General features: G+C 36.8%; 1 protein-coding gene across 1 annotated transcript in view; it reads left to right on the forward strand.

The window, feature by feature from the left end:
- The window catches only part of LOC117164631 (uncharacterized), a 90078-nt gene that overhangs the window by 62827 nt on the left and 3492 nt on the right, over nt 1–23759 (forward strand). The window contains exons 2-8 of the mRNA XM_076619829.1: nt 8104–8149; nt 8224–8391; nt 12964–13183; nt 19754–19837; nt 20884–21017; nt 22360–22496; nt 22825–22979. Of these exons, the coding sequence (XP_076475944.1) occupies nt 8104–8149; nt 8224–8391; nt 12964–13183; nt 19754–19837; nt 20884–21017; nt 22360–22496; nt 22825–22979 (944 nt within the window). The remainder of the gene's footprint in view (nt 1–8103; nt 8150–8223; nt 8392–12963; nt 13184–19753; nt 19838–20883; nt 21018–22359; nt 22497–22824; nt 22980–23759) is intronic.

The following is a 23759-nucleotide window of genomic DNA, read 5'->3' on the forward strand; positions in this document are numbered from 1 at the left end:
TTTCGTTGTATAATACAATTTTTGGGTTTGAGCCACTGAGAAGCGGAGCTGAAGCCAACGTCGTCTGTCCAAAAAAAAGACCAGATGTAGAGTTTTCTTATAAGTGGTGACCACTTCAACATCTTTATTAATTTTTAATTGTACGATCTGGTTAATGTATCTAGTAGTGTAACTTAACTCCATTCGAGACTAATCTCTGATTAAAAGACAATTCCTAAGGGCTGATATTTTAAAGCTTCAAATTTCACTTGATTCTTAATTCTTCTAAAATAAATGAAATTTCATTCTTCAATAAATTCTACATTTAACTGTATAAGAACACGCGTGTATTACATTAAACGAGAACTTTTCAGAGATTTCAAGTGATATTTCTTTAACTGAGTCTCAGGGCGAAGTACTTTCCCTCTCTTATTCATTTGTTCTACTAAATATTAGGTTGTCCGAAAAGTTTCTTTCGTTTTATAAGGAAATAATAGACGCACGATGTTTTTTGTTTTATATTAGTTTATTGAATTATGCACGAGCATAATAGTAAAAATATAACGAAATGGATCATACCTAATTCAATAACACAATATAAAACAGAAATTGTTGTTCATCTATTATCATCTTATGAAACGAAAGAAACTTTTCGGACATCCTAATATATCATCCATTTTTTCCCCTCAATACCAGACATGGTAATTCTTCGGACAGAAACGAGATTAATCACTTACCTGCACTTGTTCTCACCGTTCTCGTAGAAATCTCTGGTATAATTGAGGTTAGCTGAGAACAACTTAAGCCAAAATGTCGATCAGTGACCGAGGTCAAAACATTGGAGTTCAGTGATAAACGCATTGCTCGCGAAACATCGCAGTCGCCCACGCTTGTGTGTATCTTGTGCGCACACGTTAACTGCCACGTGATTAATGGCGATTTCTTCGAGAATCTCTGCAACAACGTTTACTACCGTCTATAAATAGCTGGATACTGTTCTGGATTATTATAAATATATAAAATATAAACTGGTTTAAGAAAACATTCAAACACTTAGGAAACGAGCTTTCTGAAATTTTATAAATAAACCATAACGAAACATGTCTATTATCAGTATATAGTAAAATATGAACCTATTTCTTTTCGGTTTAAATTTAGCAGAATATTTGATCTAAGTTATAAGAAGAAATGAAGAATCGACAATAAAGAAAGATGTTCTTCAGTCGTGACGTTGAAAATTTATAATAACACATAACAAGATATGTAACAAATATACAACAAAAAATTCTTTTCAGAAATTTCTTCTCGGTTTAAATTTAGCAGAATATTTGATCTAAGATATAAGAAGAAGTGAAGAATCGACAATAAAGAAAGATGTTCTTCAGCCGTAACGTTGAAAATTTATAATATCACATAACAAGATATATAATAAATATACAACAAAAAATTCTTTTCAGAAATTTCTTCTCGGTTTAAATTTAGCAGAATATTTGATCCAAGTTATAAGAAGAAGTGAAGAATCGACAATAAAGAAAAATGTTCTTCAGTCGTAACGTTAAAAATTTATAATAACACATAATAAGATATATAACAAGTATACAACAAAAAATTCTTTTCAGAAATTTCTTCTCGGTTTAAATTTAGCAGAATATTTGATCCAAGTTATAAGAAGAAGTGAAGAATCGACAATAAAGAAAGATGTTCTTCAGCCGTAACGTTGAAAATTTATAATAACACATAACAAGATATATAACAAATATACAACAAAAAATTCTTTTCAGAAATTTCTTCTCGGTTTAAATTTAGCAGAATATTTGATCTAAGTTCTAAGAAGAAGTGAAGAAATAACAATAAAGAAAAATGTTCTTCAGTCGTGACGTTGAAAATTTATAATAACACATAACAAGATATGTAACAAATATACAACAAAAAATTCTTTTCAGAAATTTCTTCTCGGTTTAAATTTAGCAGAATATTTGATCTAAGTTCTAAGAAGAAGTGAAGAAATAACAATAAAGAAAAATGTTCTTCAGTCGTGACGTTGAAAATTTATAATAACACATAACAAGATATATAACAAATATACAACAAAAAATTCTTTTCAGAAATTTCTTCTCGGTTTAAATTTAACAGAATATTTGATCTAAGTTATAAGAAGAAATGAAGAATCGACAATAAAGAAAAATGTTCTTCAGTCGTGACGTTGAAAATTTATAATAACACATAATAAGATATATAACAAATATACAACAAAAAATTCTTTTCAGAAATTTCTTCTCGGTTTAAATTTAGCAGAATATTTGATCCAAGTTATAAGAAGAAGTGAAGAAATAACAATAAAGAAAGATGTTCTTCAGTCGTAACGTTAAAAATTTATAATAACACATAACAAGATATATAACAAATATACAACAAAAAATTCAAAATTTTGATCGATGCACGCTGGATGTCCAATTATGTACGACGCCTTACTTACAATTAGTCTCTCGAGGCGGTCATCCCATACCTAACACCTTCCGCTCCGTTTAGCTGCGCCGCCAGCAAGCAAATAATAATTACGCATTGCGAACAGGATGATTCGTTCGCATAACGCAAACAAGAAAACCATACGAAATGCCTTAACAAGAGCTGGTCACGGCTTTTGCCGCCTTCCCTTCCGGCGTTCTGTCGATCCTGATCCGTGAGATCCGCGTTGCTTACGTTCTATGTCGTCCTTTAAGCTACAATATATTGGTCTTAATTGCTTCCTGATTCGTAAACGCGATGTTTCTTTGGACCAGCTTTGGACGTGGAGGTGCTATGTTGTGTGATACCTTGATGGTCACTCAGATTATATTTGATTTTTTGAGAAATAGTACACTCAAACGTGATAGTAGCAGTTATTTAAATTAAAATTGTGGAGGACGATTAAACGAGTTGGTTTTTATAGTGATGAGACGAGTTGATATTTGTGCCGTCAGATGTATTTTAAAATATTTATAAATACATAATACAGAATACAAAGTTAACCGTAGGTCGCTCGATACTGGTCGCTATAAGAATACTCGATACTAACTGATAACTGATTCGCTAAAGACTTGAGGTTGATGAAGGTGTCCACAAGAAATACTTTTGATGTTCAACAAAAGAGGTTTATTAAATTATTGACAATTAACAGTCAACAATTTACGATCAACAATCAACTATCAAGAGTTAATAATCACGTATCTCGGCTTGTGTTTGTTTCGCTATGACGCTAAACCTTTCGCAGCTGAATCTTCGCAGAATGAATCTTTTGTTCGAAACCAAACGGATTCTTTTCTTTGTTGCCCCTCGATATCCTCACTACGCACGCGTTAATTAGATGTCCGCGACAGTTGCCGCGTATGCATTCTTCCGAATATTCGGCGAAAGAACCGTAGGGATATCGATGGTACATTAGGCATGTCGGCTTTACGCTTTGAAGATATAGCGTTTTGTGTCGCGAAGCCGTTGGAAAGTTCCGTGGTCGAGTGCCGCCACAGACTGATTACTGATTGATTCGCTCTAAAGACTGCGTACTGATTGCTGATATGAGAATGCTCGAGAGTGATTGACTAACTGATTCGCTACTGTCTCGTCCAAAGACTGATTCTCTTAACGATCGTGTTCGGTTATTTATATTGGTCGGGCGAGTGCCGGAAAGCTTAAATTCAACTTCTATTGACGGTTGCACGTAGCGGCGACATTGTTTTGCCTGGAGTTTATTTGCGGATACGTTTGATATGTCCAGACGGTGTCGATGTCCCAAGGCAAAACAACAACATTGTTCTCCGACTCATGTGCCGCTACGAAATTATAAAAAGTTCTAAGAATATCGCGTAAACAAGCTAATTGGAAATAAAAAATCTGAAATGTAAATAGACAAGGCACGAATGTAAATAAACAAGTGGAGAGCATAAAGGAACAAGCCCAAGAGTAAACAAACGGATCAGGATTGAACACGTAATTACTATTAGGTCGCCCGGAAAGTTTTTTTGCGTTCGCCGTTCGGGGCCTTATCTCGTTCTGCTTAAGTAAACAAACCACCAAATCACTCTATCGTCAATCGTGGGGTGACTAGTTATCCTCTGGTGAGGCAAGAGAACAGTTCTCGGCGTCAGTGGAAAGTGTATGAAGTGTTTTTTTCGTGGTGAAAGATGGAAGACCAAAAGATGCATTTTCGTCACGTTATGTTTCACTGCTTTAAAAAAGACAGTGCGCCTAAAAACACTGCAAAAGAGATCTGTGACACTTATGGTGATCGGTCTATAACTATTCAAACAGCCCTGAATTGATTTAGGAGATTCAGAGCCGGAAATTTTAATCTGAAAGACGAAGATCGCAGCGGACGTCCATTCACCACTGATACTGACCTCATCAAGGCCTCGATGAAAATCCAAGGTCTAGTGTTCGTGAGCTTTAAAGCAGATAGCAGATGCTTTAAACAATCCGTGGACAACGATTCATGAGCATTTATCAAAGCTTGAGTGCGTTAATCGCTACGAAGTGTGGGTCCCCCATCAACTGGTGGAGAGCAATCTCCTGAATCGAATCTCGACATGCGATTTGCTAATTCAACGCAACAAAAGAGAGCCATTTTTTAAAAAGTTAATTACTGGGGATGGAAGTTGGATTCTCTACGACACACTGCGCGCAAGCGATCTTGGTCGAGTCAAGTGTCCTGCAACGGTAGCAAGACCTGGACTTCACCCGAAGAAGGTGCTGCTTTCAATTTGGTGGAAATTGAAGGGTATCCTCTACTACGAATTATTTCCGGAAGGGCAAACGATCAACAGTGAAAATTATTGCACCCAACTCGAAAAACTTAAGGAAGCCATTATCACAAAACGTCCTGAAGTGGTGAACAGACGTGGCGTCGTGATCCACCGCGATAACGTGAGGCCGCACGTTTCTTTAGCGTTGCGAACGAAACTTCTAGAGTTTGATAGGGATGTTTCACCACATCCTCCATATTCTCCAGACCTTGCACCATCGAACTATTATTTGTTCCTCTCTCTAAAGAATTTTCTTCGCAATAGAAAATTCAAATCAGTAAACGAAGTGGAAAACGGCCTCGAAGAATATTTTAAAAGCAAGCCAAGAGAATTTTGGAAAAATGGCACTATGAGGCTCCCGGAGAGATGGCAAAAGATGCTAGGAGAGAAAGGATCATACATTATTTAAGAAAGGTACACAGAAGGAAATACATTTTATATTTACCTCCTATTTAAACAACGAAAAGAACTTTCCGGACAACCTAATATCACGTAAAGTAGCATCTAATTAATCAGCCGTTGCGATTTCTTTGAAAAGTGTCGCAAAAGGTAAGCGTGTGGCTGTTATAATATAAAATTAACTTGTTATATTGTAAAATGACTTTTATTTTTTAATTTTATTACTGACAGGGCTCGTGATAACACAAAATATTGCCATTTCTTCATGACGAGTATACTCGTCAGAAACAGCTGACCGGTTAATTGAAATAATCATTCAGCTTATCACAGAAACAATTCGCAAGATTGATAATCACGTGCCCCGTTTTTAATCGAGATCTTTCGCTCGTGGGAAGTTGTCGATTTCCGCGAGAAGCTGCAGCGTTGCAATTAACAGCCCAGAAAGGAACCTCATCCCTGCCGTTACCAAGAGTTAACGTGTACACGCGTTTATCTCGATAACAGAAATTACATCGGTTCCGACCGCCTCATTACCACCTATATCATAGTAATCATCGTGAACGCGTGTTTATTGGGAAATAATGTCTAGAGCAAACCAATAGGAAAACCAACACTCCGGAAACATATTTTCAACCGACCCAAATAAATTGGAATTTTTGTTAGTCAGAGGTATGTCTCCATTTTATACGAACATATAATTCCTCGAATTTTCTGCCAACCTAAATTCAATCTTAAATTCTTCTCTATCTAACCTAGATGATTCTATTAATAGATAGTGTCTACTAGCTTTTGACCGCCACTTCGTTCACGTGGACTGCTAATATACAGAACAATCTTTTCCTTTTGCACTCCATAGCTTAAGAGCTGAATGATTGTTTTATTTTTCTGTATTCGATCTACGAACACAGCCGTTCAATTGTTTTATTATACGTAGCAGCTATTTGAAGATTTCTGAACAGGGTTGTACATACATCATATATCGAAGACTGAAAATTAGAGTAGCGTAAGTCGAAGTTTTAAGCGTATATTAAAAGAATTATCCGTTTAATTTGACAGTTAATCAAATTACAGTTTCATTTCGCGATATATTTTATTAACTCGAAAGTTCAAGCTTTTCTATAATAATAAGAATACAACAATGTTTTATGAAAAAATAAACGAACTATGATTTTTAGATCACAATATGTCCTAAATATATCAAAGGAAAACCAACAAACCACACAGGGTTAGACTCGAGTGTGATCGATGTGAAAGAAAGAGACCCGTTACATCGGCGTCGTAGAAAGGAAGTCGATGAAGTGCAACCAGCCACGTAGAAGAGGTAGATGGCGAAAAACGTAGCCTGGAGAAGGAGGAAGTGATAAAACAAAAGGGGAGGAACGAATTCATCGGTTCGCTCTATGAGAACAAAAGTGACACGAATCCTAACGGGTTAACGTCTTTCCATTTCTTACAAGATCGAGTATTGTCAAGTTCATTGCGCTACTCTCTCGTGAACACGACTCATTGATCATTCTATTTCTTCTACTCTCGTTCTGGGAACATTATGGAAGCTTGCAGGAACTTGGCGAGTGTCACGAGTCAAAAAGTGGTGAAACGCGTTCCGTATGCGAGACACGCGTCTGCTGACGCATCGACGAGGATTCCCTCGATCCTGCGGGCCGATTAGGCCAAGTCACGCTTGGCAATGATCCGATTATGGTTTCCCGCGATCCTATCCGTCCGTTGTCTTTCGTTATTATCGCGAATTCGCGTCGGTCCGCGGCCTGTTACCGCGTGAACAAACGTGCACGTTCCGAGTCCGCTTCACGTTCTCAGGCTGCTTCGCTTACCTTGGATAATCACAGGGAACCTGGGGCTTCTTTGGCATAGGGAACGCTGTCTAGACTAGAAACGTGTGTGGACTGGAAATCTGTAGGGTAATCAAAATCTTGTAGATCAAATTCTGACTCAATGTGGAAAAATTTGTTATTTTTGTCTCTACCGAGAGAAACCAACAAGTTTGGAAAGTTTATTTCTGTCCAAAATGTCTGGTTTCTTCATATTTGTTAAACATTACAGATTTCTTAAATCTTCTTTGCTTCCCTCACATGTTATTTTTGTTATCTAGCTATAATTTTTTCAGAAGGACAATTGCTAAATGATTTTTGTAGATGTTTCGCTTTGGAAGATGAACGAACAATAGAAAATTTGAACTCGACGATAAAAGAATTAGCGGGGCGACGCAAATAACAATATGCTAAAGTGACAATATTATTGGCACTTATAAGTGGCAATTATTAATGCCATTATAATTTCAAATGCAAATGAAAACTCAAATATCGAAGAAACGTTGCTATATTCTATATGGCAATTGAAATATAATTTAAATTTACCTTGTCTTTAACACTGCTAAACTAATGGCTAAACTAATCAAGTACATAAAAAAATTGTTGTTGTTTCTGCAGAAAGCTTTCTGTAAAAAGAAATAGAAAAGTTAATGAAACCAAAGAACTTTGCGACAGTATTTGAAATTAGCATACCTATTCAAATATATTCATAGCATTTAAAGTAGTTATTAGAATGCGTCTAAACTGGTCATTAGAATGCATTAGAACTTGTAGACTATTAATTTGCTTATGTCATCGAATAAATAAAAGGTGCCTACGAGAATTGCACTGCTAAGTATCCGAGTACATAATTCTAATTTTGCCTTTAATTGATTTGTATGTCTTTACATTGGAATATGTGTAGTACATTAATCTATATTGCCTTCAATATTGTGTAAACAATAATTAAAATGGTTATTCAAAATATTATAGAATTATAGCATTTTGGAAATATCTTCTTCTTCAGGTAGAGAAAATAGTTGTTTTCAGACAAGAGAAAATAATTATTTTGAGCGTAAAATTCTAAAATTTTGAAAATATATTATTAAACTAATAAAAACGTTGTCTTCTTTTTGTTCCAGATACGCAATCGTGTGGCTTTTAACAGTGGCAACGCTTCGATGTCAGGTAGATCAGCACAAAAATGACTATTTGAAATTTTAATCTTTTATGAAGACTAAAGTTAAAGGTAAATTTTGAAGGCAACGAATCACGAGCACGGAGAGGGCGATGGAAACGCGGAAGACTCGGTGTTGGACGAGACAACCGAGGATTATTGGGCCGGAAGTGGATCTGGTCCCGAGGATGACGACTCGCTTCACAATGAAACCAGGGAAGCGTTAACGCATGAGGCCAGCGATCACGATGCTGTGAGTATTTTTACGAAGTCGAAGTTGATTCGACGAAGCGTCAGTTCCATGATGCATATTCACGTTGCAAATTCTTCATCTTCATCGAATCATTTTCACCTGAATTGCGCCGGTGATGTCTATGGCATAATTTACCTCCGTTTTTTTAAGAACATTGGTAGTTCTTGTATAAGGAAACTTAAGAATTTTTTTATTCAAATAAAAAGAAATTCTTTGGTTTACTAGAAGAGTTAATTTTGTGTATTTGCAAATTGCCCTATATTTTAGCACGGTGATACCATCATCTTATCTAATAAAATTATATTATTTGACACAAAAAACTATTATAATCCTTTAGAATTTTTATTAGAGACGTACAAAATTTAAAGATTTTGCTTAACGTTAAAAATTAACTCAACTGCGAAGGAGAGAAGATTGAAAAATGTTCTCTGTTTTAATAATCTGCTGCTTTAAACCGATTTCCTAAAAAGTTTAAATTTACTGTTTATATCATTCTTTTAGCAGAGCGACGATATATTTCCCGCATCGATTATTTGTACGCTAGGAGAGAAGATAAGCGATTGACGCGTGTTTGACTAGTACGCCGAAGGTTAATCCCCCTGATCATGCGGTTCTATAGAAACGGCTGGTTATTTTCCATTTTGTGAAGTGATAAATCATTATTTTCTAAGAATCTACACATTGCGAACTTGGACAGTTTTTTCGAACGATAATCAACAACATTTTTTCCTACTTGTAGTATCCAGTGAACGAAATACCTGTGCATCAACGAAACAAATCACAACAGAAGAAACTATAAAAAGCACCGATGAACGTATTTTCTGTAATTTAGTACAACCACAAGAGAATTCTTCTGGCTAAAACCGGGAATTACGGATCACATGGAATTCGCAAGAAACATTAAACGATAAGATAATCAGGTTTGCTTGATGAACAGGTGTAGGTCAGGGACAATCTCCGAGATACGATAGGTACGTTCACCTAGCTCTCATCTGACCGATCATAGCTCGACTAATGAGTTTCGTCGCTCTAACCACGCGACCGTTAATCATCGCATGAGTGCTCGTGTCATGATGAGACTCGAGAGACCATCGACAACAGCCCGCAGAAAGATCTTGTCTTAAAATACGCTATCCATGGATGTCACTTCGAGTTTACTATGACACGTAGTCGATCCACAATGATATCTAACGAAGAAGACGACTGAAGCTATCTCAAGAAGATAAAATATCTATGCAGATTTGATCTTAAGTATCAAACATAAAAAATTATGTAGAAAATCAATATTGTTAAAGAGGAATTTTAAGTCTCAAATTCTTACTTTTCTCATAATTTAAAAGATCATCGTCTTTTAGGAGAAGCATTCTAAGTATTCTTGTTATATCGAGCTTATAATATGTAGAGGATTTAGAATATATTTATATTATATTGAACGTAGCGAATTAATATATTTAATTATAGAGACAATGGAAGATATTTCGAGAAAATAGATCTTTCGATTTTAAATAGACATGGAGCATAGAAAACAGGAAAGTTACAATTTTCAAAATGATACGAGTCTTACAATTTTATATTTTTCACAAGATATCCAGTTCCAGAAGAAATATTTCTAATATTCTCATCTATTTATTTATTTGAATTTATTGAATTTATTTTGAATTTATTATGATAGATATTTAGATAAATTTGCTACGATTGAAGATTCAAAATTGTATTTAACAATGAAAAGGATAGAAAATTTATTGAGATAATTCAATAAAGTTCTGATCCTTAGGATGAGCTATATTTTAAGCACAAGCACTGACGTTTCAAAATCACAATTTGTGAAAGGCTATTTAGCTCTCAAAATTCTATTTCTTACAAGAACAAGAGATCGTCCGCAGTGAAAAGGCGCGCTTCCTAAAAGCCGAAAAGGAAGATCTAAACGATCCATTTCCGTGGAAACCGAGCACTTTAACCTAAGCCTGTTGCCAAACACGTTGCACGTTCTACCTCGCGAGCGTTTCTCAAAACGATACCTCTAAAGACGTTTCGAAGTATCCTCCGGCTCCCATAAAGCGAAGAGACAGAAGATACCACGAAGGAGCGATGCTGTTAACCATTCTAGTGGCCCATAAACGCCGCTCAAGTTCCAGAAGAAGTTCCAGAAATGTCAGAAAAGTGGAATCCATGGAAAGCTATAATCTCCCAAGAAATAGTACAAATAGGAGAACGAAAAGGAAAATGACGAGAATACTGCGTGTAAGTTGCTCGCGCGGAGAGTTGATTCGGGTGGAGAACGCACGAACTGGAATCCGAGAAAGAATCTCAGCTCGTTGTTGGAGCTGGTAGCAGACGAAGAAACGAGGTAAAAAGAGGCGAGAGATCGGCGAAGAAGAGCGTGTAACGACACGATTGTTTCCACTGGTACCGACATATGGAGGCTATTTGCAGTACTTTTTGCGTAGCCTGGCGTTTACCACCAACCACGTGCCGCCTCCTAGCTGATCCGGCTCAGAGAGAATACTAGTGATGAATTCGCATTGAATTTGCATTATAGTAAAAATTTCCAATCGCTTCAAACACGATGCGAAATTTAAAACTCTTAAAAAACTTGATCGTCTTAGAAATCTTGAACATCTCGATAGGTTGGAAAGTCTCGAAAGTTTGCGTAGGGTTTGAAAGGTTGATGAGGAAGGAAGGGAGAGGCTTTTTTGAAAAGTCCTGTGAAAATGGCTTTTCATTGTCGTTTCGATAATTGCAACGGATTCCAGAGATCCCGTAAGACGACTTATTCCACAAGAATTATGCTCTTTTTCGTTTACGGTGCATGTTGCAATCTGCTTCTCTTCTTATTGTTCTTTCTCCCCTCTGGATTCTGCGTGCCGCGTTTGCAAGGCGAAACAGTCTCGTAAAACTGAAGATCAGAAACAAAACTGATATTCAGTCACAGATAGACTTCGTTTACACGATTCCTTATAATTCAGGTTACCAATCTCTGAATCGCAAAGTATTTTTTGAGGATTGGTTTTTAAAGATCGTTATAATTATTTTTCAAGATTTTTCACATTCATTTCAATATAGTTACATTATTCTATTCGTGATATAACACTGAGATTTTTAGGAAGGAAGTACATTGCACTGCGTCTCATAACCATAAAATCACCTAAAAACTTTTAATTTTTGTATATTAACTTAATATATATAAGAATGTATTTTATATATTGAATGATAAGGTGTTTGAAATCAAGTTTGATTGTATTCGCTAAAGAGGAAGAATTTATATTCTTGTTTCATAATTATGCCGCTAAAATAGCAGAATATTTTATTATACGAAAATTAAACTAAGAACACAATAAGTTTCTTAAGTGAACTTTCATAACTGTTCAATTTTGTAGACTTATAGTTAGATTTTCTCATGTTATATGAATTGGAAATTTATGATAGTCTTATCCTTATGAAACGCAGCTCTATCTAAACTATATAAAAGAGAGGAGGTGGCTATTACGAAAGAAATTCACAATTTGAGGAAAGTTGTATAACATTGGTTTAAGAACTTTGTTGCAAAGTAGCGAGTATTAGCATCGTACTACGAACTGCAATAACCATCTTCGACATAAACACGACTTTTCTCTTGAAACATTTATCGGCTAACTTTGGTGCACGCTGTTAGATCCATAAGACACGTGCACCAAGTGATACAGAAAACGAGGAAGAGGAGAAGGAAGATTGCTGGAGATGGTGGAACAAATGGAAGTCACGGGTTACGCGACAAGCGAAACCAAGTATTATCCTGACGCGCGTGCATTGCAATCGTACAAGAACAAGAACCCGATGTTTCAAGGCGTTCACACAACACGTGAGGAACGAGCTTGCCAAGCGTTAGTCACGCGTCCATCGTACAGTTCTTTTCCTTCTCATCTCGTCGTTTTCCCTTTTCCTTTGTAACCACTCGTTTCCACGTGGGAAATTGCACCTGGATCAACGGTAAAAGAGGCATTAAATCTCTGTTATGAATGGTGTGGGTCTATTTTGCTGTTTGTTGTGCGATTCCCATAGTGTGGTTTGGCAATTTTGTTATTCCTGGTATACCATTGTTTATTCATTATTCATTAATTTGTAAGTTTCGGTGATGACGTTAAGATATTTGAAATTGATTTTTGTCGACGTACCGTGTTCGTCGTGTGACAAAAATTGTGCTTCTGTTATTAATAGATTGTGAATATTTACGCAAATTCATAATTTTGCAAATATATCTGCCTAAAAGAACAGAATTTTTAGAGCTGGATTATTTCAATTATATTATGTATTACTCATATTATAGATACCTCTGCATATTATATATATATTTTACATATTTCTGTATATTTAAATTTTTCATAAATGCATAAACATTCGCAATCTAGTTAAAATAAAAAAATAATAGTATTGTGGAAAGTACCATCTGAAATTTAAAATTATTAGAAATTCAAAAATATAAGGAAAGATTGAGCAATCTGTAACTGGACTGTCTATTAGTTGGAAATGGATTTCGAATGGTTTAATTCAATTTAGCTTTGTTAATCGAGTTAATTTTGTTCCTTTCGAACGAAGGTTGTGTACGTTGGAGAAGGAGCAGCGTATGTGCCAATACCATCGCTAAAAGGAAGACCCTTGAGCCCGAATCTTCAAGCTCTTCAGACCCTTCAGGGTCTACAAGGAATACCTGGAGGTGGAGGAACTGGAGTGGTTGGGGATGAGGACTGGAAAAGGCATCCGGAGACCTGGGATCGGGAACACAGGAGATACAGACCTAATACTACTCGAGTTCAACGTAAGTGATTTTCAAATACTATGAAACATTTTACCATCAGTTTACTTACCACATTTCCCAACTGTAAAAGGATAGCAGTTTTTGCATATCCAAACAAAAACTTCTAACTACGCTATTGCACGATTCTCTTTCATTTGATTAAATTAAATACCTAAATCCTGAAACTAGGAATCTCCAATAAGAAAGAGAACGCTTTCACCCTCGAGGACCGTTACCACACGCAGATATCCGTTATTATTGCTACTTTTCCGAGTGGCGGTGGACGTAGCTAGGAAGCGTTTGATCGATCGATCCATCGGCATCGTCGCTGGTGCACAGCTTTCTCGACGATCTGGCATTCGCGACGCGATGCTATGGCGAACAGCTACCGTTAGAGTGGACGCAATTAAAACGGTGTCGGAAACTCGTACGGCACTCCCGACACCGAGACACTACTGCGTTCGACACGTCCACTCATTTCCTTTCTCTTCACTTCTCTCTCGATCGGTATTATCCGCGTCTCCATAGCTCTCTATAGCTCTCTATAGCTCTCGAGTCTCCTTTCTCTATAAATTCCATTTATTTAGTTATAAACCGTTTGATACACGAAGGATAGTAATATATATGTCGGGTTTGTCGGGTTGGCGTTAGTCTTAGGGGCGCGTTGCGTATCTTCGTTAGGACAAGCCATCGTTGTTGTTCAATGGAGTTTATATTTACAATTATATGTACAAGTGTTGATTTAACAGTAATTTAATGGTAATTAGACACTCTTAATGTGAAAGACAATGTTCTTAGGTTCAAACGAATCTACGGTCAACGGGAAAACTCTTTGTGCAATTGAATATGTTTTGAAACTCTAAGTGACGTTAGCTGTGACACACGGTATCTCTCTGACAGACTGACAAGACGTTGTGTGAGAACTCTGCAAGGTGATCACAAGAATAAAAGACTCGTTTGTGTTTGGTCGATGCAGAATTTGTACATAATTCGATATACATACATATCTGAAAGGATCGTGTTGGATATTCGATTCGTTTCAAATTTGATAGCGCTGTTGTTCTTTCAGAGGTTTCCGTGTATGTCATTAATTATGACATTTTGTGATATTCGAGTGGTTTGATGCTGGGATATTTAATGGAAATGCCGCATCGCGGTAATCATTGCAATTAGCATTCGCAAGACTTGCTGCAAAATTACCAGCAATGGTGTAGAGAAACGTGAGATGGGATTTAAATTCGAGCGTGAATTATAAATCGAAAAATGAAAGATGGAATTTTGTTTTCTTATATATACATACAACCAAAGAAGTAGAATTTTATATATTTTTATGAGCGCGTCTCGTGTATTTTTTCACCTTTAGAATTCTCATTAATACAAAATCAATCGCAGTCTATCACCTACAATCTATAACGTGTGAATCTGCTAATAAAATTTATTAATCTATTACTAGTTGTTGAGAATTTTGGATCTTAATAGCCGAAATAATGGTATAGGAACGCTAAATTTACATTTAGAATTCATATGTCGGGTTGACGTTAGACTTAGGGGCGTGTAACGTATTTTCATTAGGACAAGCCATCGTTGTTGTTCAATGAAGATTATATTTACAATGATATGTACAAATATTGATTTAACAGAGTTTGTCAATTAAACGTGGTGATTAGACACTCTAGATGTTAAAGACAATGTTCTTAGGTTCAATAACGAATCCACGGTCAACGGGGAAAACTCTTTGTACAATAGAATATATTTTGAAACACAAAGTGACGTTAGCTGTGACACTCGGTATCTTTCTGACTGGCTAACAAGACGTTGTGTGAAAACTCTGCAAGGTGATCACAAGAATAAAAGACTGATACGATCACATTTGTCAATTTGCATATTGACCCGGGATATCAACAAAATTCCAGGCACCGTTACTAGGCAGACCCGCGTAGAGTCGACATTGCTCCTGCCCGGGGCTTGTTTGTTAATACAGTGTGTCCCTCGATATTGGTACTTCTTCTGTTAGGTAAAAACGTTCATCCCATGACCGTGGCTACGTTAGGCAACCAGTTGTGTCATCTCGAGCCCGAGCCCACGTCACAAATCTCGGGCAAACATAATCAGATCGTATCACGACTACTACTCCTAAGTTCTATTATTTAAGTACAGCTATAATAAATAGTTTAGACCAAATTATTGGGGATCTTCCTAAAATTCCAAAAGGCCCGATGTCCCTACATCTCCGACATATAGGAGAAAGATACACATTCTTAGACGATATTTGGTTATTTGGAATGTTTGGAGCGTTTTTGAAAGTCGACACATATGTTGTACATTGTATGATATTTGATGGATTTGAAAAAGTGTCGTCTATCGTGAATTTCTGACAAGTCTAGGATAAGTATCATCGTTTAAGATAGAAATTGTTGATCGATTAAACGACTAACGTGGAAATTACTTCGATTAAATGCAGTGTGCGACTTGAAAAAACATCTTTTATGCACCAACCTAAGGAAAAAGAACTTGATCTTATCTGGTGGACGTGACCCGTGAAGGTCTGTAATTCGCGAAATTGCGGATCGCGAGACGCTATCCTCCAATAAATTCGTCTCGAAGGCGTTGCTCGTCCAGTCTCCATTGTAATTTCCGAGATTTACGCTGTCCAGATTCGAACGAAACACGACTCGTAATTGCTGGAAGGTTAAGGCTGCACGGACGAAGGCTGGCTTAATCAAGAGGTAAATTGATACGAATCGTTAAAGAACGACATGACAGGTTCCCGAATTAGACGACTCGTCTTAGAGCATGCTTATCGATGATGAGCTGTGCACGTTCTCCAATGGAGACCGGCTTAGTCTCGATGAAGTCATAAAGGTTCTCTCTGCGGGAAACACGGCGGCCACCCGCGGTATCGTCGATTACGCGAAAGAAGGCCCATTAGCTTTAATGTATCCTCCTGTGCACGCTCGTTTCTACGACCTCGGGTCTCCATTTTCTCTTCTTTCTTCTGCTCTTCGTCGTCGTTGATGCAGCGTCTTTCACGTAAATGAACCATCGCGCTTCTTATTTTTGAAACTCGTAATCTCGTCATCGTGCGCGTACAAACGATTTCGCTGTTGAAAATGAACGATGTCCTTACGGTTAAAAGCTAGATAGTTAAATGTTACTATGATTAGAAGTTGGATGATTAATAGATTGTTGGCAATGTTTCGCTGTTCTTCAGAGTGAGATATTGCGCGTTATATTTAGTGGAATTGGAAGAGGATTATTTATCTTTTATTTACGTTTACAGAAAATATGTAGAGTCCCTGGTTCGAACGAAAATGAGATTAAGTTAGGAAGATTTCAATTTTCGAACAACATTGTTACGTATTAGGTTGTCTGAAAAGTTTCTTTCGTTTTATAAGGAAATAATAATAATAGTTTATTGAATTATGCACGAACATAATAATAACGAAATGGATCATACCTAATTCAATAAAACAATATAAAACAGAAATTGTTGTTCATCCATCATCACCCGATGAAACGAAAGAAACTTTTCGGACAACCTAATAATAAGATATTGTTATGCAACGACTTAATATAACTCAAAATCCAGATAAAATATACAATTATTCACATACCATCGAGTCGTATCGTATCTCGTGCATAGATACAAAGAGGTAAACCAACGACGAAAGGAGTCACGGGCGAAATCGCGAGTGAAGAATGTTCGTCGTGACACCGAGATACTACTATACTTCTCCTCGCGTACTCGAGCGCGAGTATATCAGAGTTGCGTAACCGCTTCCATTGTTTACTCTCGGACGTTTTGCCGGCCTCTGAACACAAAGCACTTTACTTATCCGCAATTCTAATAAGTGTGCATACCGGTCGAAAATGGTGTACGCGTGCTGCACTGGCAGCACGCGCACCTACCTACACAGTCACACTGAAGAATAAAAAAAGAAAGAAAAGAAAGGAAGAAGAGAGAAAAAGAAAACGGGCGGGAAACGTTCTCTCGACGAAACGTTGTATCATCGAGGATTACCTCGAGTGTGACTATCTTCAGCCTCCATCTAACGCCGTTCATCTTCCACACTCCCGCTGGATTACGTCGTTTTACGATGGAAACGGCTCCTTACCACGAAGAGCACCTATAAAGGGGCTTCGCCGGTTTACTTTCACTCGTCATCGGCGGCCGGTTTTCCGCCGCTTTCCGCCCACCGGATGGCCCCCGATTTTCCGACCGTTTCGACACGAAACACCAACGTTTCGGCATCGTGACTTCTCTTAGGTTCGCTGCCTCGTTGGAACCGTTTTATCGAAGCTTCCGATCGTAAAAGCAGGCGGGTGTTGATGACTCGTTCGTCATCGTGGAAATTGACGCTCGTTTGGAAAGTACGATACGTGACTTTGGGAAAAACGTGGGAGAATTTGAGGGGGATGTATGTGTGCTACATATTCCGCTATTAGCCCTTCGACAGTGTGATAAAACGAAGAATTTAGAAATTGCTTATCTCTTAATCTCCGATATTTCCTGCACTTTGAGCTGGCTTAATGTGGATGGCTAACCCCAGCGGGATACCATCTTCGAGTTTGGCTATTTTATTTCTTTAGTGAGGTCAGTACGGTGTTTTCTTTTTGGTCTTCTTTCTATGGGAGCTTTGCTCGCTTCAGCAGCCAGCTGGTTTGGAAGATAAGTCATATTGTCAAAATTCTAAACTCATTACGTATACAAATTATTTTTCTCTTTATGCCGACACTAGTATCTAGTTATTTGATTTAAATTTCACTGCGGTCGCACTCGCAACAAAATAGTAGCCCGCGGTTAATGTTTCTCGGATGTAAAAATAAAATTTTCTTTGATTTCCTGTGTCGTTTTGTAAATATATTTTTATTTATATAATGTTACATACTAAATATTATGTTTTTAAAAATGCCTATATTCGATTGAAACGTGAACATTTAGGAGGTAAGCTTGATTGATTATTTTCTTTGCTTTCGGATTATTTTATAATATGTTTATTTATAGTCTTGAATGAAATAACATAACGAGTCTTGAATAGGACTATTTTTATTTTATTACTTAAATGTTTTGTACATTTCGTATATTCGTACTCATATTTACAACTCGAGGGTGTTCTTACGTTGAACTTAGTTTGTAAGACACAAATTTTATAACAATTTTTACTTTATAATTTAAGAAGCTTTATTTTACAATACCAAGGTTTAGAATTATAATTGTAATACTTGATAAGATTATTTTCATTCATGTGCGTTCTTCATACCGTACAATGTCCCGTTCAAAATTACCTAGTCGTAAAAGGGACATTTCCAACTTGTTTAAAACTCTAAAATTTTGGTATTTTCCATTACTATTGACAAGTTTATGATATATATTTATCAAAGGCCAATAAATGTACTTTCTATTAACGAACATTTTTTTAAATACCTATGACATTATCAAAAATGGACGCTGAAGACAACTTCATAGTACTTCTGCCCTACTTTTATTACGTTATGCTGCTCTTACATTGGATAATAAGAAGTGAAGAAATGAAACAGAAATACGTTTTACTTGAGAATTTTTATTTCAAATGGAAGAAGAATTTTTTCTTCGAGCTACTCTCTCCTCGTGATATACAGGGTGGTTGGTAACTGGTGGTACAAGCGGAAAGGGGGTGATTTTGCGCGAAAAAAGAATTCGAAAATATAGAATAAAAATTTTTCGTTTGGGGCTTTGTTTTCGAGAAAATCGACTTTGAATTTTCGCTCGGTACGCGTCCACTTTATCACGTCTCGTTATAACGGATCTCACTGTAGATCGTTGTCCCGATAGAAAAATTAAAAAAAAAAATTAAAAAAAGAATTTTTATTTTATATTTTCGACTTCTTTTTTCGCGTAGAATCACCCCCTTTCCACTTGTACCACCAGTTACCAACCACCCTGTAGGTATATGACCCGCCACGGTTACCTGTGATGCCACAATGGTCATTGACGACATTCAACTTCTTACAATTGTAAAAATTGAATGAAGATTGACAGTTAGGGCATTTTGAATATAACCGATAAATAGAAGATACTTTGAAATAAAAAGTTGCCCATTGAACAATTAAACAGTTTTATTAGAACATCAATAAAAAAAAAAGAGAAGAAATCTTGCATCTAACGGTGCACTGTGTTAAAACACTGTGGCGTCCTGAGCGTGGCATGGCAGTCAAAGTGTTAAGTATTTTATGTAAATTTGAGTTTTACATTTAAAGTTGAACATTATTAGTCATTAATCATCGGCATATGGAATATGCAAACACCAAACTGACAACTCAATCCTGACAAAGTTAATTGTTTGATTCCTTCAGAGTTAAATGTCGATCATGTTTTTTCAAAATGCTGAGAATAATGAGAAAAAGATTAGTATGAACATGGTTAACACGATAAATATTGTGCTTCACATATAAAAATCAAAAGATATCTTTATTTTATAACATTACTAAGAGAAATGTACAAACTATGTATAAACACTCATCACACAGAACTCACTCAACTCACAGAAAACTAACATCTAACAAAAAAAAAATTGTGAAAGTATTTCTTATTAATAAAATAAAAATTTGTAGATATCGAGGCGGAGTGTCAGGACGACTACATGAAAATCCGGATCGGTTTCAACGGTTCCTTCACCGGGTTGCTCTACTCAGCGGGTAAGTAGCCCTTTGGAAATTAACATCGCGACATGAATCGTGGACGTGGCTGCGAGGATCCGCATCAAAAGACGTACTATCACGTCCGCGTTGTACGACCTCACGACTTTGCCGTTCGCAATCATCATCTCTGCGGACACAACGCTCGAACTGTTACGATGCTGACGAGCTAATGGCAAAACATTATCGTGAAACGATCTCACTGAAGTTCGCCACTAGCAAACAGAGATAGAGAAAGGAAGATGGAAAGAGAGAAAATTTTCCTTTTTTCCAAGGCGAGTCCATCCAGACCAGCATAGTCGAACCGTGCATTTCCGTTATTTTGAAAGAAGCATAACGCGTTGCCTGCTCTTTGCACGATGCACGCGATGCACCTGCAAATAGCTCGTCCTTGTTGGTCACCGTCCTCCTTCCACACTATTCAGCTCTCTTTGAGCGTTCCTCTCGATTCCAACAGGGTATAGATGATTATCGTTCCAGTTTTGCTCGATCGTTCTTTCATATTCGTGATTTTAAAAGCTAAAGGAAAACTTCTCTTACACGACGCGTGTTTCAATTATTCAGAAATTTAACAATTAGCTCCGACGTAGTCTAGTTTCTGTGTGGCAATATATAGAAGGAATGAAAAGAATAAAACATAGAGGAAATTGCTCGAGTCTACAATCCTATCTCATGTACGTTACTTATGTAGGTTACTGTAGCACATGTAATTTTCACAATTTTATTTGCTTTGTTGCCAAGCGTGTTACATGCTGTTATGGAACAGAATGCGTTAATACACGTACATAGCTTGTAGCTCGTATAATTTTCCTATTAATATTAATTCAGTTCTACAAAAGACTTTGACCTTTTCTTACAGCTCTCAATTTATTAGCAAACTTTATTATCATATTTTTACTGTATCTGTTGTAAATGGTCTTGTTTGGTAATCTGGATTCGTTATTGAGTTTTACATGACCCCAGTAAGTGTGTTAATGAATATGTACTTGTAAACGTGGGTGTGTGTACGAAAATTGCTGACAGTGAACGATCAATTTCAATTAAAGGCTACTCCTATGACCCGGACTGCATGTACGTGAACGGAACTGGCCGCGACTACTACGAGTTCTATATTCAGCTGAATCGTTGCGGCACCCTCGGCGAGAACACTCATCATCAGGACAGCCGAAAAAATCCTACGGTACGTAAAGAGAGCATGCGTGTATACTGTAACGTACAAAAGTCTTAGTCCATGTATTAAATGAGAATGTTTCACTTCTAGTAACGAACAAATAGATGACGCTATTTGTTAAGAAGACCTGCTGTAAACGACTGCATTAGAATTAAACCAGGGCTCTGTGTATTATAACTGAAAAAAGAAATTGTGCATCAGAAGAAAGCACAAGTAGCCAGTGGCATGAACAAAATATCTTAATATTGTTATACGTAATCTATATCAAACACTACGGTTTTATTAAAGATGTATCCTAAGACTTTCCAGCGGGTCTACATATTTAATTGCCATTGTAAAACGAGTAACACAGATGATTTAAGACTTTTGCACAGTACTGTATAATAGTGTGACGAAAGATAGATGGTGTGATTCGTTATAATCACAGCGTGACCACTTGCCCCTTTTGACAAGGAATAATAATGATTAACGTGGACGAAAAAAAAAAAAAAAATAAAAGAATCGACTTGGCCCGTTTTATCTTTTATCTCGCGATCATCCACCGTCGTCTGAATGTTTAACGTCCCACGAGACTCGACATGTATATTAATATACGCACCATCCGTGCCGTTAGAGAACTTTAACGGACGTGAATCATAAATGCCGATGCTAATAATTCTGTTACGTTCTGCTGTGATTTATTAAACTCGACATGGTTTATACAGGATGCACTAAAATCGTGTCTGTTCCTACTGAGTTGCGGTCAGAAAGAGATCAAACGAAACGGAGGAAAAGAATTTGGATGAAGACGATATTCTGTTGACTCTTAAGTAGTTTATAGATTAGCGAACTAGACTTATGGAGTCGTTGAAAAGATATCAAATGAACATATAAAGTGAATAATTAAATACAGATCAGAAATTTCCCTTTCACTTTTCTCTTCCTTTTCGATCTGGCCTTCATTTCATTTCCTCTGCCTGTGCCCATTTTATTCTCACTGTTTCCTTCATTCCCATTTGATATCTTTCCCAACTTCCCTCTTTCCTTTCTTTGTCATTCTTCATCCTTTTTTCCTATATTTCTTCTTTTCCTATTGTTAGTTGTTTTGCATGAAAAATTTCAACAGTATATCATATTTAATTTTATATTAGAAAAATACAGTAGCGCCAGTAATATTTTAATGTCGACTCTTCAAAGAATTTTCCTTCGCTCTTCACACTCAGTTAACTCCACTAATACATAGTATCTAGCGCTTGCATTTCTTTGTAAACCGCTTTAACCAATTGATCGATGATCGATATTTCGTCTAAATGGCCCACTCACTGTGATTTTCTCCTCGCGATTTACAACGCTCGATTTCTTTCCATTGCAGAAAAACTTGATGTGGAACACGGTCACAGTGCAGTACAACCCGCTGATCGAAGAGGAGTTCGACGAACACTTCAAAGTGACTTGCGAATACGGTTATGACTTCTGGAAAACCGTCACCTTTCCATTCCTCGACGTCGAGTAAGTGTCTTACTAAATACCTTAATTACTAATACCAATTAGTGATCCTTAATTAAGCTCTTCAAAGCGACTTGCGAATGTGATTACAACGTTTGGAAGAAGCTTCGCCTTCCAATTCCTCTATGTCGACCATCTTATTAAATATCTGTCAACTTGCCATGCCAATCAGTCATCCATAATAACAGTAAAGAATTCAAAATTATTGTATATATATATATATATATTTGTACTACCGTGTATTTTTTAACGTGTACTGTATGATGTCCCACTGATGGATAACGGGAAGTTGATCCCAGCAGAAGCCTCTAACGCGGATATCTTCTTTCAGAGTTGCGACGGGGAATCCTGTTGTGTTCACCCTGCAGCCACCAGAGTGCTACATGGAAATCAGATACGGTTACGGGACCACTGGAACTAGAGTGGCTGGACCAGTCCGTGTCGGCGATCCTCTGACTCTCATTATCTATATGCGCAGCAAATACGGTACGCCGATATAGCGGACATGCATTTTCGCGTTACGCTACTCTTACATCGATTCCATACGATCGACGTGTCTAATACTAGAACTACCGATAGTTAACAGGAAATTATTTCTACCAAAAAGCAGTCACAATGACTGGTCTTTAAAAAATACGTGATAATAGAATATTTTTATATTTATTGATTTATTACTTTCTTACGCAAGGAATTCCATGTTATGTAGTACATTTTTGGTATTATTAATCCATCTGGGACCATAATCCCTAAACGAGGCTTGACACATTTATAAAATTGTAGAACTAGACTAACTAATCTAACTAGCATCTAGTAATCTAGCGATCGACTCGGAATTTTTCTCATAACTAATATCATCATATCGAATGATATACAGTAAAAATTTAAAAAACGTGTGGCAAGTTGTAGAAAACGAGGAAACTGGTTAATTGGCAGGATCCTTTCACGCTTTGACAAGTACCAGTCATTTTAACTGGCATTGGTATAAGTAGCAGTGATACAAAATTATTTTGAGGTTGAATACATAAAGAACAAGATAAAATTCATTATATTATTCCTTTAGTTATCGTTGCGAAAGTCATTATATCTTTGCGGAAAAAAATATAACATAAAGTAGGAATTTTAAAATAAAATTGTAAAAGCAGTCAATTTATCTGGTGTGGTAGTTCTAGTGCTAATCACGTGGCGCTACATAACATCTGCCTGGTGTTATTCCACTGGTCAACGGGATACCCAGGACCTCTATTATGTACACAGTTTCCCTTCGAG

Source organism: Bombus vancouverensis, chromosome 7 (genome assembly GCF_051014615.1).
Source record: "Bombus vancouverensis nearcticus chromosome 7, iyBomVanc1_principal, whole genome shotgun sequence".
Taxonomy (NCBI): domain Eukaryota; kingdom Metazoa; phylum Arthropoda; class Insecta; order Hymenoptera; family Apidae; genus Bombus; species Bombus vancouverensis.